The sequence below is a fragment of the Garra rufa genome, chromosome 22 (assembly GCF_049309525.1).
Source record: "Garra rufa chromosome 22, GarRuf1.0, whole genome shotgun sequence".
In the NCBI taxonomy this organism is placed as follows: Eukaryota; Metazoa; Chordata; class Actinopteri; order Cypriniformes; family Cyprinidae; genus Garra; species Garra rufa.
In genome coordinates, this window is record NC_133382.1 from 10211815 (window position 1) to 10228388 (window position 16574).

The window sequence follows — 16574 nt, forward strand, 5'->3', positions numbered from 1 at the left end:
ATATATATATATATATATATATATATATATATATATATATATATATATATATATATATATATATATATATATATATTATATATATATATATAATATATATATATATATATATATATATATATATATATATAATATATATATATATATATATATATATATATATATATATATATATATATATATATATATATATATATATATATATATATATATATATATATATATATATATATATATATATATATATATATATATATATATATATATATATATATATATATATATATATATATATATATATATATATATATATATATATATAATATATATATAATATATATATATATATATATATATATATAATATATATATATATATATATATATATATATATATATATATAATATATATATCGTGATATTATGACTTTATTTTTGTAATTTCGACTATGTATTATGTATGTAATGTATTCTCGCAATATTTCATAAGATAACAACGGCATTTTTTAGCAACGTTGAAAAATTAAAAGATTGTAAAAATCTCAGATTAAAAGATTAAAGTCGTAATATTTTGAGAATAAAGTTGAAATTACGAGAATTAAGTTTAAATATTATCAGAATAAAGTCTAAATATTATGATAATAAAGTCTAAATATTACGAGAATAAAGTCTAAATATTTTGAGAATAAAGTCGGAATTACTCAAATTTATGAGAATAAAGTCGAAATATTATGAGAATAAAGTCGAAATATTACGAGAATAAAGTCGAAATTAACAGAATAGTCTAAATATTACGAGAATAAAGTAAAAATATTTTGAGAATAAAGTCGGAATTACTCAAATTTATGAGAATAAAGTCGAAATATTATGAGAATAAAGTCGAAATTACTCAAATTTATGAGAATAAAGTCGAAATATTATGAGAATAAAGTCGAAATTACTCAAATTTATGAGAATAAAGTCGAAATATTATGAGAATAAAGTCGGAATTACTCAAATTTATGAGAATAAAGTCTAAATATTATGAGAATAAAGTCGAAATTACTCAAATTTATGAGAATAAAGTCGAAATATTATGAGAATAAAGTCGGAATTACTCAAATTTATGAGAATAAAGTCTAAATATTATGAGAATAAAGTCGAAATTACTCAAATTTATGAGAATAAAGTCGAAATATTATGAGAATAAAGTCGGAATTACTCAAATTTATGAGAATAAAGTCTAAATATTATGAGAATAAAGTTAAAATATTACGAGAATAAAGTCGAAATTAACAGAATAGTCTAAATATTATGAGAATAAAGTCGGAATTACTCAAATTTATGAGAATAAAGTCTAAATATTTTGAGAATAAAGTCGGAATATTATGAGAATAAAGTCGAAATTAACAGAATAGTCTAAATATTTTGAGAATAAAGTCGGAATTACTCAAATTTATGAGAATAAAGTCTAAATATTTTGAGAATAAAGTCGGAATTACTCAAATTTATGAGAATAAAGTCGAAATATTATGAGAATAAAGACGGAATTACTCAAATTTATGAGAATAAAGTCGAAATATTATGAGAATAATGTCGAAATTACTCAAATTTATGAGAATAAAGTCAAAATATTATGAGAATAAAGTCGGAAATTACTCAAATTTATGAGAATAAAGTCGAAATATTATGAGAATAAAGTCGAAATTACTCAAATTTATGAGAATAAAGTCAAAATATTATGAGAATAAAGTCGGAATTACTCAAATTTATGAGAATAAAGTCGAAATATTATGAGAATAAAGTCGGAATTACTCAAATTTATGAGAATAAAGTCTAAATATTTCGAGAATAAAGTCGGAATTACTCAAATTTATGAGAATAAAGTCGAAATATTATGAGAATAAAGTCGGAATATTACGAGAATAAAGTCGAAATTAACAGAATAGTCTAAATATTATGAGAATAAAGTAAAAATATTTTGAGAATAAAGTCGGAATTACTCAAATTTATGAGAATAAAGTCGAAATATTATGAGAATAAAGCCGAAATTACTCAAATTTATGAGAATAAAGTCAAAATATTATGAGAATAAAGTCGGAATTACTCAAATTTATGAGAATAAAGTCGAAATATTATGAGAATAAAGTCGGAATTACTCAAATTTATGAGAATAAAGTCTAAATATTTTGAGAATAAAGTCGGAATTACTCAAATTTATGAGAATAAAGTCGAAATATTACGAGAATAAAGTCAAAATTAACAGAATAGTCTAAATATTATGAGAATAAAGTCGGAATTACTCAAATTTATGAGAATAAAGTCTAAATATTTTGAGAATAAAGTCGGAATATTACGAGAATAAAGTCGAAATTAACAGAATAGCCTAAATATTTTGAGAATAAAGTCGGAATTACTCAAATTTATGAGAATAAAGTCTAAATATTTTGAGAATAAAGTCGGAATTACTCAAATTTATGAGAATAAAGTCGAAATATTATGAGAATAAAGGCGGAATTACTCAAATTTATGAGAATAAAGTCAAAATATTATGAGAATAAAGTCGGAATTACTCAAATTTATGAGAATAAAGTCAAAATATTATGAGAATAAAGTCGGAATTACTCAAATTTATGAGAATAAAGTCTAAATATTTTGAGAATAAAGTCGGAATTACTCAAATTTATGAGAATGAAGTCGAAATATTATGAGAATAAAGTCGAAATATTACGAGAATAAAGTCGAAATTAACAGAATAGTCTAAATATTATGAGAATAAAGTAAAAATATTTTGAGAATAAAGTTAAAATTACTTGAATTTACGAGAATAAAGCTGTAATATTACAAGAATAAAGTCGAAATTATGGGAATAAAGTCTAAATATTTCCAGAATAAAGTCAAAATATTTTGAGAATAATGTCTAAATATTATGAGAATAAAGTGGAAATATTTTGAGAATAAAGTCAAAATTACAAGAATAAAGTCGTAATATTATGAGAATAATTTGTAATATTACGAGAATAAAGTGGAAATATTTTGAGAATAAAGTGGAAATATTTTGAGAATAAAGTCAAAATATTTTGAGAATAAAGTCACAATTACAAGAATAAAGTCGTAATATTATGAGAATAATTTGTAATATTACGAGAATAAAGTGGAAATATTTTGAGAATAAAGTGGAAATATTTTGAGAATAAAGTCAAAATATTTTGAGAATAAAGTCAAAATTACTAGAATTTATGAGAATAAAGTCTAAATATTATGAGAATAAAGTCTATATATTATGAGAAAATATTTTGAAAAAGAAAAAAGTGGAAATATTTGTAGAATAAAGTTGAAATTACAATGCCGTTTTAGTGCCACGTTAAATGAGAAAAAAGTTGAAATATTACAAAAGTAAAGCTGAAATATTTGTAGAATAAAGTCGAAATTACGAGAATAAATTGAGTCATACACTTTATTTTATTCTGGTTATTATTTAAAAATTCCTCTTTTATGTTCCACCTAGGGCAAAAAAAACATATGGGTTTGAGACAACATGAGAGTGAGTAAATAATAACAGAAAAGGTGAACTACTTCTGGGTGAATGTATGAAAGTAAAAGCACAGAGATACCTTTTGAAGTGTATGTTGAGTCATTTCCAAATATATAACCGTAAATTATAAAAAAACATCCTTAAACAACACCTCAAAACTAAATCAATTGAAGTAATGATGCAACATGGAGATGACAAAGGTCTTCCAACTCTTGAAAATCCCCCATCTGATGGATTTCAATTCAGACACAGACACACAGTAACATCTAGTCTCATATCTACAGCAGACACTCATGCAAGCTGACACGCTCAAAATGAGCAGGGTTGTAAAGAGGAAAAAGGTGAAAGACCAGTCAAACCCAGCAATACCATACACCAAACACACTCAAACACACGTAAAACTCATGCAGCTGCTCCACCAGTACATGCTGACAACTAGCAAAGAAGGGAATAAACAATTCCTTTTGGTTATTCTATCCAAAGCAAAAAAATGCAAACAAAGCTCTTCACAAAAAACACCCCTGTCATTATCAGTGTTGACATCCATTAGATACATTACAGTTTGCTATAAACAAGGCTAAATATTTCACTTGTATTATTTTATGTGTAAGCAACATAAAACACTCAAGCACCACAACCAATCCTGTGTAACAAGCATATGCATAATTAAAAAAACAAAAAGCCAATTATATTCAGAAAGCATTGACATTCTTCTTCATTTCTAGAGATGTAAAAACATTTTGAAAATTGGGACTATAAAAGCAGGGCCCTAAAAAAAGTCACATATATAAAACCTTTGAGATGCTCTTTCAAAAATAAAATAAAATAAAATCTATTTCACCCTTAAAAAGATGCTTATATCAGAGGTCGACGATGTATCGGTTTTGCCGATTAATCGGCACCAATAGTTGATTGGCCGATCGTATGCATTTTTTTTAAAACTATTGCTTGATTACAATCAACCAAAAATTCAGACAACTGTTAGTATGACAATATTTACACAACTATCAATACTCTGTTGACCAATTGCCAAGCAATGCTTAATTTTGTTCAGTCTGTGGTGTGAAAAGGTCGCATTAGCAATTAAAGAAAAAACACTTAAGCAAAACATGGTCAGGTCAAAGTGTCTGAATCATTTTTGGTCCCTAATGTACCCACTAGCAAAAAAAAAAAATATCAAAAATGATATCTGGTGTCTGAATAATGTTTGGTTTGACTATGTAACTATTTTGAACAAAAAGTGTAAATGTTGCAGGGGTTGACCGATTATCAGCACCGATATTAAGCATTTTTATGGTTATCGGTTATTTTCAAAACTGATTTGCTTGATAAAATAATTTAAAAGCATTTTTAAAAAAATGTCAGAGCCATTGTTATTCTTCATTGTGACACTAATTTGAATTTTTACAGCAAACATATATATCGGTTCAAAATATCGGTTATCGATCTACGTGATCTGTAATAATTGGTATCGGTGCTGAAAAACACATATCGGTTGACCCCTAAAATGTTGCACCACAAATAGAGGGTAACATTGTGTCTAACCAGGCAAGAGGCACAGGTTATTATATTTAATAAGAAAAATTCAACTTAAACCACAAATATGTTAACTTAAAATAAAATGTTACCTCAAATTAAAAAAATAAAAAGAAACAATTTCCCCATCTAGCTTCCAAAGCAACATTTCTCAGTTTCAATAAGTTTAATTTGAAGTAGAACTAAAACTAAAATACAATTTAAGAAAAATTACACAATATTCGTAGACAATTATTAAAAAATGTGGAATCTGAGGGTGGAAAAAAATCTAAAACTTTAAAGTTGTCAATGCAACTTTAAGCAATGCATATTACTAATAAAACAGTTTTGATATATTAATGGTAGGAAATTTACAAAATTCTTCATGGAACATGATCTTTACTTTATATCCTAATGATTTTTGGCAAAAAAAAAAAAAAAAAAGAAAAATCGATAATTTTGATCCATACAATGTATTGTTGGCAATTTCTACAAATCTACCCGTGCTACTTAAGGTTGGTTTTGTGGTCCAGGGTCACATATAGACAAAAAGAAAAAAAGAAAAACTTAAGTTAATAAAAATGGCAAAAACACCAAATTATTAAAACTTTAGTTTAACTTTTAAATTAAAATGGAAACGGAAAATAAAACTATAAAAACAAAATCAAATATTAATAACAACTATAATAGCATCTCCATAATACTGAAATAACACTGATGTGAAGCAGACTATTGGACCAATGAGATTTGATTGTATTCAGGACCCATCGTAACACCAAAAACATAAACGGAACCGGAAATAGTGAATTACAAAATGGCTTGCCATTTGTCTCATCCCATTGTGTTACAAAAACGTGCAGGTGTCATTAGCTTTTTTGTGCTCACATTTTTTTTCAACCAGAAATACAATTTTTAATAGCCTATGTTTATACTAAGTCAGTTTATATTAAATGAATTGGTGTGAAGTGAGTTAGCTGCACTAAAATACAGATTATATAACATCTGAGTATATAATGACATATAGCTGTCCTGATAGGGTGGTAGGTTAGAATGTGTCAATATGCAGCATTAATAAAGCAGCATTCTGAATTGAGAGACACTAATATTGAGACTACCATCTTTAAGAGACAGATTACCCAAAAATCATCTAAAAATGATAAAAGTCATTGAGGTTTTGAACCCCATTAAAGGGATAGTTCACCCAAAAATGAAAATTATTTATTCATTATTAAATTAATATATTTATCTGCTTACCCCCAGGGCATCCAAGATGTAGGTGACTTTGTTTCTTCAGTAGAACACAAACGAAGATTTTTAACTCAAACCGTTGCAGTCTGTCAGTCGTATAATGGCAGTTAATGGGCTCCACGGCTTTGAGAGTCAATAAAACATACACAGACAAAACCAAATTAAACCTTGCGGCTTGTGGCGATACATTGAGGTCTTAACACATGAAACAAATAGTCTGTGCAAGAAACAGCAGAGTACAGTACAGTGAACAGTACTCATATCATTTTTTACCTCTGATCCACCGCAATGTCCAACTGTCCTGAGTGTGTCCTCTGGCATTGATTGTTGCAACTGATTAAAAACTAAAAGATTACATTTGCTCGCGCAAACTCATCCTAGAGTGTTGACTTTTCACCGACTCTCAACTTTTGAGCCTGATCGACTGAAGTTATGGTTGCTTGCTCTTCGTCACTCACAGTGAACACACTCAGGACAGTTGGACACTGCTGTGAATCAGAGATGCAAAATTATATAAATACTGTTCAGTTTTTTTGCACAGGCCAATTGTTTCATGTGTTAAGACCTCAATGTATGGTCACGAGCTGCAGGGTTTAATTTGGTTTTGTCTGTGTATGTTTTTTTTACTCTTAAAGATTTGGTAACCATTGACTGCCATTATACGACTGACAAACTGCAACGGTTTGATTTAAAAGTCTTTGTTTGTGTTCTACTGGAGAAACTACATCTTGGATGCCCTGGGGGTAAGCAGATAAACATCGAATTCTTTTTTTTTTTTTTGAGTGAACTGAGTTAACATTTATTTCATGGGCAAGAATGTTCATCAAAATAATTGCTTTTGAGTTCCGAACAACAGGTTTGGAACAACATGAGGTGACAGAATTTTCATTTTTGGGTGAACTGTCTCTTTAAATGTTGTGACTACTGCTAGTGAATCTCAAGTAAGAATGGCACGTGTGTTCTGCAGATACTGGTTTCAGCGTCAGACAATCGTGGGCAGCAAATCAGGGGCAGCATGCCAATCGATCTGGTTTACATTCTGCATTACACGTGAAAAGGGAAGCAAAACAAGGCTGGCAGCAAGTCCACAGAGCTGACATGAACATGCAGATTTAATATCTTTGATTGCTTTTAAATGATCGTAATTTTTCTCTTCCTCCTCTAGGGTTTGAAGAGGTTTTACTTACCGACATTGCAGCATGATCATTGTTGTTATTCTGAGCGGAAACCCAAGAAAATAAAACACGGACAGGGAAAGAAAGTATAGCGATAATAAATGGACAGACAAAGGAAAATCAGAAAAACCAAGCATGCCTGGCAGAAAATAAATCAAAGGATACATTCACTTACAGGAAAGATGTTACATTGTTGAGAAACCAAAGCATAACCAACTTAAACTGGAGGTTAAAGTAATTTGTTTAAGAGGACAGGGCGGCTAAAGAGAAATGCAAGCAAGCTGTATTGTTTTCAGTGAATGAATGGCTTGGGAGTTATCTGTGTTGATTATGTGCAGGAATAGACATTTTGATGAGATTTGACTGGTTTTAGGAACGGACGTCTTATGTTTATGTTTTATGACACCTATAACACCAAACACGACATTTCTGTCCACTTACGTGTTGATTTACCACTAACAACAAACAGTGAAGGTCAAAAGATAGGCGTAAGCTAGGAAAACGTGTTGGCTCCTAGAACTTCTGACCATCTAAACACCTATAAATGCAACACTGATTGACGCCACACATGCAATAACACACATTACATGAACCCGCAGGTGAAGAATGATCACAAAATCATGGCGAGACAGTAAACAGTGTATGAATAGGACAGTGTGGAACTTACCGGAAGGTGTGTGAAGACCTGGAAGGTGCTACGCAGGAAGTTAATGAGGTCCATGAGGTAGCCGCTGGCCCTGCCGTCTGACTCTGACATGCCCCATTCGTAATCAGCCAGCTGAATGAATTCATCAATCTTCTGGTTGAGTTTGGTGTATATTTCTCCTTCAGCTGCATGTCTGGCATCCTAAAAATAAGAAATCATGCATTCAGAGTATTTAATAAATAAATACATACGTACATAAATCCAAATGTAATTTCAAGTTGTAAAACAACTAAATTTGGAAAATTCCTGCAGAAGTGTAAGAACATTGGTACATTTTGGAACAAAAAAATAAACAAATAAATAATAATAATAAAAAAAACAAAATAAAATAAAACCTAAAATGTACAAACACTTGTACAACAAAATGCTAAATGATTTTTGGATGTTTTTAAATAGTATTGAAATAATACATGTTACAAACATAAAATTAAATTCATCCAGAAGTGTACAAACATTTGTACAACCAACTGCTAAATGATTTTGGGAAGTTTCTAAATTATATTGAAACAATAAATAATACAAAAAAGTAAAATAAAATAAAAATTTAATAAAACATTTTTATAAAAAAAAAAAGATTCTCCTGAAATGTACAAACACTGGTCCAACCAACTGCTAAATGATTTTTGGGATGTTTTTAAATAGTACTGAAACAATACATTTGGCAAAAATAAATAAATAAATAAAATAAATTCCTCCAGAAGTGTACGAACATTGTTATGAACAACTGCTAAATTATTTTTGAGATGTATTTAAATAGTATTGAAACAATAAATTTTGCAATTAAAAAAAAATTGTGCAACAAAAATAAAATAACATACCTCTAGAAATGTACAAACACTACTACAACCTACTGCTAAATTTTTTTGGGATGTTTTAATTGTTAAAATGTATTGAATAGTAATATATTATATATATATGAACGTCTGCTTTTTTGGTTAACTTCTAACTGGAAATTGGAATTGGAATAACAAATTGGAAAACAATATTTGGAAAACAAACACTGGTACGACCAACTGCCAACTGAAAACTGGGATGTTTAAACAGTACTGAAACAAATTTTGCAACCAATATCTGTTATGTTTTACTTTTAGCACTAAAATCAAACATATTAACTTGCATATCAAATGGCAAGCATTTTTTGTATTTTAATGGTAAAAATTTCCTATCAAATGTAAATCAATACATTTTGCAACCATTAAATCATCATGCAACAATCAAATAATAATTATCAAATGGTAATAATTATCTACCAAATGCAATTCCAAGTTGCAAAACAACAAAATACGAAAAAGGGCAAGGATTCATACTTATGCAATGCACTGTAATAAAACTTGAGAACTTGTTCGTGTTTAATGAGTCAAAAAGAGGTCACATCTGGGATCTATGCTAACTTTTCAGGCAACATTTCAAAATATTTTCCATGCATGTCAAATGGTAAACATGTATTGGATCCTTAATGGTTAAAGAACCTTTTCAAATGCCACTTCACACTGTAAAACAACAAAATGTGGAGGGGTGAATACTTATGCAATGCATTGTAATCAAACTTGAGCAATGTTAACACGCTGCTGCATGTTTATTGACTCAAAAAAAAAGGTTATCCAATAAAAACCCCCGTTTAGATTACCACAGTGGCATCAAAACAAGCTCTGGATGGAGTTCGTGAAGCCCGAGGCAGCTCCTGTCCTATGCTGTCGATGACAGCTTTGCTTTGAGGGAACCACTCCAGACGGCTGATCTCTGATCATAGTGTGCCTGCGGCGGTTATACAACTGAGTGAAATGTGTAATTAAAGAACATGTCTGTGAATGACTTTTACCTTGAAGGTGGAAAGCCCGTAGAGTCTTGTGGTATGAACCGTTTCCGGGGAAACATTGGTGATGTTCGTGATAAAATCCTCCAGGTATTTACACGCGTGCTCTAAATGGGTGGTGTTGATGATAATTTGAACTAGCTGAAAAACATAACAGGAAGGAAGGTGTACGTTATTTTTTAAATAAGCTTTGTAGACAGAATGAGGCGACTGGTCAAATTAACGTTACCTCAGTTAATCCTATGTGGGGCTTTTTAATGAGATTCTGTAAGCAGCTGCTCAACGTCCTCGTCAGCAGCAGGTTGGTGGATTTACGGAGCATGTCGTCAATCTCGGTTGAGCTGGAAAATAAATAAACCAAGAAATGGGGTTAATCTTTGAACAAAGACTTACTTTCTTATTTAAGTCTCATACTATATTTAATGATGCCGTTTTATTGCCACGTAAAAAAAAATCTAAGATTACTAGATTAAAGGATTAAAACGAGAATAAAATTTAAAGTTTGAGAATATTATGTCAATATATTATGAGAATAAAATCAAAATATAAGAATAAAGTCAAAATATTTTGAGAATAAAGTCGATTTATTATGAGAATAAAGTCAAAATATGACAATAAAGTCAAAATGTTTTGAGAATAAAGTCAAAATGTTTTGAGAACAAAGTCAAAATGGTTTGAGAATAAAGTCAAAATATTTTGAGAATAAAGTCAAAATGTTTTGAGAACAAAGTCAAAATATTTTGAGAATAAAGTCGATATATTATGAGAATAAAGTCGAAATATGACAAAGTCAAAATGTTTTGAGAATAAAGTCAAAATGTTTTGAGAACAAAGTCAAAATGTTTTAAGAAAATAAAGTCAAAATATTTTGAGAATAAAGTCAAAATATTTTGAGAATAAAGTCGATATATTATGAGAATAAAGTCGAAATATGACAATAAAATCAAAATGTTTTGAGAATAAAGTCAAAATGTTTTGAGAATAAAGTCGAAAATTTTTTGAGAAGTCAAAATTACAAGAATAAAGTCAAAATATTTTGAGAATAAAGTGAAAATATTATAAGAATAGTCAAAATATTATAAGAATAAAGTCAAAATATTTTGAAAATAAAGTAAAAAAAAAGTAATTTTGACTTATTCTCAAAACAGTTTGAATTCATTCTTGAAACATTTCAACTTTATTCTCTTAATTTTTACTTTATTCTCAAAATATTTAGACTAAAGATTTGTTCTGTATTATCAAATATTTTGATTGTATTCTCGAAACATTTAACCTGTATTCTCGAAACATTTTGTCTTTCATTATCGTAATTTTGACTTTATTCTCAAAATATTTCTACTTTATTCTCAAAACATTTCGACTTTCATTCTCGTAATTTAGACTTTATTTTTAAAACATTGTAACTTTATTCTCAAAACAGTTTGAATTCATTCTTGAAACTTTTCGACTTTATTCTCGTAATTTTGACTTTATTCTCAAAATATTTAGACTAAACATTTGTACTGTATTCTCAAATATTTTGACTGTATTCTTTAAACATTTCACCTGTATTCTCAAAACATTTCGACTGCATTCTTGAAACATTTAAATTTTATTTTTTAAACATTTAGACCTTATTCCTGAGATATTTCAATTTTCATTCTTGTAATTTAGACTTTATTCTTGAAACATTTCTACTGTATTCTCAAACATTTAAACTGTATTCTCGAAACATTTCGACCTTATTCTCAAAACATTTTTGACTTTATTCACGGAATTTCAACTTTATTCACGGAATTTCAACTTTATTCTCGGAATTTCGACTTTATTGTCAAAATTTTTTTGACTATTCTCGGAATTTCAACTTTATTCTCGGAATTTTGACTACTCTCGAAACATTTCGACTTTACATTTCGACTTTATTCTCAAAATTTTGACATTATTCTTAAAATATTTAACTATTCTCAAAATATTTTTAACTTTAATCTCGCAATTTTATTTTATTTTTATTTTTAATGTGGCACTAAAACGGTGTCGTAATATTTAGCAGTACATTTTACATTAAAAAAAAGTTTAGTTTACATTGACTTTTTTCTCGAATTTCCAAGTTAATTCTCGTAATTTTGATTATTCTCGAAATATAATGATTTTAATCTCGTAATTTTAGAATTTATTTTTATGTGGCACTAAAACGCCATTCTAATAATTAGAAGTACATTTTACATGAACAAAAAAAGTGCAAAAACTTAGCTTATTAGCAGAAAGCTACACTGTTTTGAAAACAACTAAGGCACTAAGTAACATTAAAAATGTATTTGCATCTCTATTTTTGGTACATTATGCCCCCAAAACGATCTTTCTCCTGCAGAATGCAAAATAATTTATTTTAAAGAATGTTAAAACAACATTCGACACGGTTTACTTTCATTGTATGGACAGAAACACTTGCTGAGTAAAGGTGTGTAAATGATGACAGAATTTCCATTTTTGGGGTGTACTAACTCTTTAGCCAAGCATAGTATGCTTGCTGTCTGCACCCATTAGTACTGACCGGGTCCACGACTAGCCCTACTGCTGCCCAGCACGCTTGTAAGGTGTGAGTGTTTACAGGACACTGCTGGTTGGTGTTGATTTTGCGGTTGGGGACTGTGTGTCTCAGTGTGAGGTGTTGATTAGGAGGGAGTGATCAGGTGGGAAACGCTCCATGAAGAGGTGCAGAGGTCGCTCATTATCGCTTGCTTAAATAACAAAGAAACCATTAGAGAGGAGTGTGAAATCTGCAGTCGTTTGCATTGATTAGCCCAGGGACAGGAGGGGAAAAGACTGTGTTAGATCAATCCATAAGTGCTCTGACAGCCTCATGTGGGTCTACTCACACTCTTCTTGTGCTCAAAGCAAAAACAGTTTGGCTAGTAGTCTGTGAAAATGCCTGGGCGAGGATGCTTTAGTGGAAAAAGGGGCAAGGAGAAGACAGTCGGCTGAAATGCATTTTTTCTGATATGCGATATATATCACACCAGTCAATAACGCATGCTGCAGTGAAATATATTTCTTTCACATAATATTTATAACCCATTTTCCAATAAACACTTACACATTTGGTAAATATATTATTTCTAAATTGATTTCCAAACTAGAAATCATTTGAAAATGAATATAAAAAATTGATACATGATATTTAACGTTGCATTGAAATTTCAATTTATATTAAATAATATTTACAAAATTAGATATAATTTGAAAATGTGTATCAATATGAAAAAAAATTAAGATTTATTTGAAAGATATGACTAACGGTGAATTGATTTTAATTTTATTATTTATATTTATTATTATTATTTTAAAGATAGAAAACAACATTTCGCATTAAAATTGACATTTATTTTACTTTATTGACATTTAATTATTTACTAAATTAAAAATTATTTGAAAATGGGTATCAATATGAAAAAAAATGATTTATTTGAATGATATGACGACTCACTTTAAAGATAGAAAATAACAATGTAACATAAAATAACATAAAATGTTTTTTGCAAAGTTCCATTTATTTGATGATATAATAGCAATTCAAAATAACAGTTTTTTATTTTAATATACTTTAAAATTTTATTTATTTCTGTGATGCAAAGCTGAATTTTCATCAGCCATTACTCCAGTCTTCAGTGTTACATGATCCTTCAGAAATCATTCTAATATACTGATTTATTACTTTTATTATCAATGTTAGAAACAGTTGCGCTGCTTAATATTTTTTGGAACCTGTGATACTTTTTCAGGATTCTTTGATGAATAAAACCTTAAAAAGAAGAGCATTTATTCAAAACAGAAATCTTTTAAAGAAGTCTTTACTATCACTTTTTAGCAATTTAACACATCCTTGGTGAATAAAAATAGTAATTTCTTCCAAAGAGAGAAAGAAAGAAAAAAATAACTGACCCCAAACTTTGAACGAGGTGTTTATTGTTACAGAAGTTTTGTTTTAAATAAATATTGTTCTTTTTAACATTTTATTTATCAAAGAATCCTGAAAAAATCTCACAGGTACCAAAAAAAAATTAAACAGCAAAACTGTTTCCAACACTGATAATAAATCAGCATATTAGAATGATTTCTGAAGTATCATTTGACGGAAAATTCAGCTTTGCATCAAAGAAATAAATTACATTTAAAAAAATATTAAAATAGAAAACAATCTTAAATTGCATTAACAATATTAAAAAAAATTTCTGTATTCGTAATCAAATAAACTCAGCTATGATGAGCAGAAAAGTCCTTTAAAAAGCATTAAAATCTAAGTAATCTCAAACTTTTGAGCGTCAGTGTATGTGTATATTAAATTGTATTTACTAAATTAAAAATAATTTGAAAATGCTTATAAATATGAAAACATTTTTCAAATAATGGCTGAATATATTAGCACTAGCGATACACTGGTCAACCACTAATCTTGCCTCGGAGGGATGGTGGGAGGTAAAATCCTCCAGCTATGTGCACTCCTAACCCTCTGGGAAAGAATTTGGGGTGCCAGTGACAAGCACAACACAGACCCCTCACAACGACCAGCCGAATGCCACAGAGCTTAAAGAGAACAAATATTGGCAGAAGAGATGGCCGGAGTGGAGGGGAGGGTGCTGGTTTTAAAGACAGTTCAGACCCGTAAATACGGGCTTCCCACGGAGAAGGTCATGTCACGATAACAGCTTCACAAGCCAAGCTGACACGTTGACAAATTCTGTTTCTAGATGTCTTCTATTTGGTTGTTTTGCTAACAAGAGTGATTTTGCATCCAAAGCTGATTGTCTGCTGATGGGTGATGGGTGCTTCATGGGTGTTTTGGGTTCTGCTTACCTGCGATGGAGTGACTCTGAGAACTTCAAGCTGGCGTAAATAAACTCCTTCACTTGAGAGTAGATTTGAGGCACTGACTGGGACATGGGCAGCTTCTTTGGAAATTGTTGCTGTTTAATCAAAGAAAGAAAGACAATAAAAGGTGATTCACATCAGGAAAAGACATTCACAAACCATTTTCCGAGAAATACTTACACTTATTTTTGTGAATCATATTGTTCACTTGTGAATCACACTGATATATATTTTTTTTCAGAGGCTATTCTGACACCATACAAGGCACTAATTATTTCAACTGATTGGCCAAAAAGGCTTTTTTTAGAATATCCATTAGCATTTTAGACTGATTTCTGATTTACTGAATTAAAATTCAGCTTTGCCATCGCAGAAATAAATTACTTTTTAAAATACACTACCGGACAAAACATTTTGGACAGCAAGATTTTTTAAAAGTCTCTTATGCTCGCCAAGCCTGCATTTGATTTGATCGAAAATATGGCAAAAGCAGTAATATTGTGAAATATTTTTACTATTTAAAATAACTGCATTGTACTTGAATATAGTTTAAAATGTAATTTATTCCTGAGATCAAAGCTACAATTTTGGCATCATTACTCCAGTCTTCAATGTCACATGATCCTTCAGAAATCATTCTAATATGCTGATTTGCTGTTCAAGAAACATTTATTATTATTATTGTTATTAATATTTAAAACAGTTAAGTACATTTTTTCAGGATTCTTTGATGAATAGAAAGATTCAAAGATAAAGATAAAAAGCTTTTGTAACATTAATAATAATTAATGTTTTTGAACAGCAAATCAGAATACTATAATGATTTCTTAAGGGTCATGTGACTGGAGTAATGATGCTAAAATTCAGCTTTGAAATCACAAAAATAAATTACATTTTAAAATATATTCAAATAGAAAACAGTTATTTTAAACAGTGTTGTTTTCGTCAACGATGACGATGACGAAATCATTTCGTTGACGCCACTTTTTTTCATGACGATAACGAGACGATGACGAGATAAAAATGACTCGTTGATGACTAAAACATGACGAGACGTGTGTGAGTTTTCGTTGACGAGACGAGAATAGACGAAAATGTTAGTGGGTGGTCCGTCAGACGTTTAAAATGCATGACATTTCCGCTTATTGTGCATGCCAATTAAAACTTAAAAAGTATCTGACGCTATGGCAAGCCGTTTTAGCATTAAATACTCTTTGCTATACTACTATGGCAAGCCGTTTTAGCATTCCATCCTTTTTTGTCTTTTATGTTCTAAAACATTCCTTCATTATTGTAATTATTGGTGAAAATAGTCGATCCGGAAGCTCACATTGTGTTGAACTATAGATCTGCTATTTTCAGAACTTACAAGTGACACTACCCAACAGCAAAATACTTACTGACCTACATTAATTTGTTAAAAGACTACTTTTTTCCCTTTTTTTGACTAAAACTAGACTAAAACCTTTTTGACTTTTCGTCGACTAAAACTAGACTAAAACCTTTTTGACTTTTCGTCGACTAAAATTGGACTAAAACTATCACATATAGAAGTGACTAAAATTTGACTAAAACTAAGAAGCATTTTAGTCCAAAAGACTAAGACTAAGACTAAATCTAAGATGGTTGTCAAAAACAACACTGATTTTAAATAGTATAAATATTTCTAAATTTGACTGTTTTTGCTGCACTTTGGATCAAATAAATGCAGGTTTGGTGAGCAGAAGAGACTTCTTTGAAAATATTACAAATCTTACTG

At 29.4% G+C, this 16574-nt stretch overlaps 1 protein-coding gene across 1 annotated transcript in view; it reads right to left on the minus strand.

The window, feature by feature from the left end:
- The window catches only part of exoc6 (exocyst complex component 6), a 66842-nt gene that overhangs the window by 12140 nt on the left and 38128 nt on the right, over nt 1-16574 (minus strand). The window contains exons 15-19 of the mRNA XM_073828849.1: nt 14801-14910; nt 10200-10311; nt 9977-10111; nt 8119-8298; nt 7464-7493 (exon numbers count right to left, since the gene is read on the minus strand). Coding sequence (XP_073684950.1) covers nt 7464-7493; nt 8119-8298; nt 9977-10111; nt 10200-10311; nt 14801-14910 — 567 coding nt within the window. The remainder of the gene's footprint in view (nt 1-7463; nt 7494-8118; nt 8299-9976; nt 10112-10199; nt 10312-14800; nt 14911-16574) is intronic.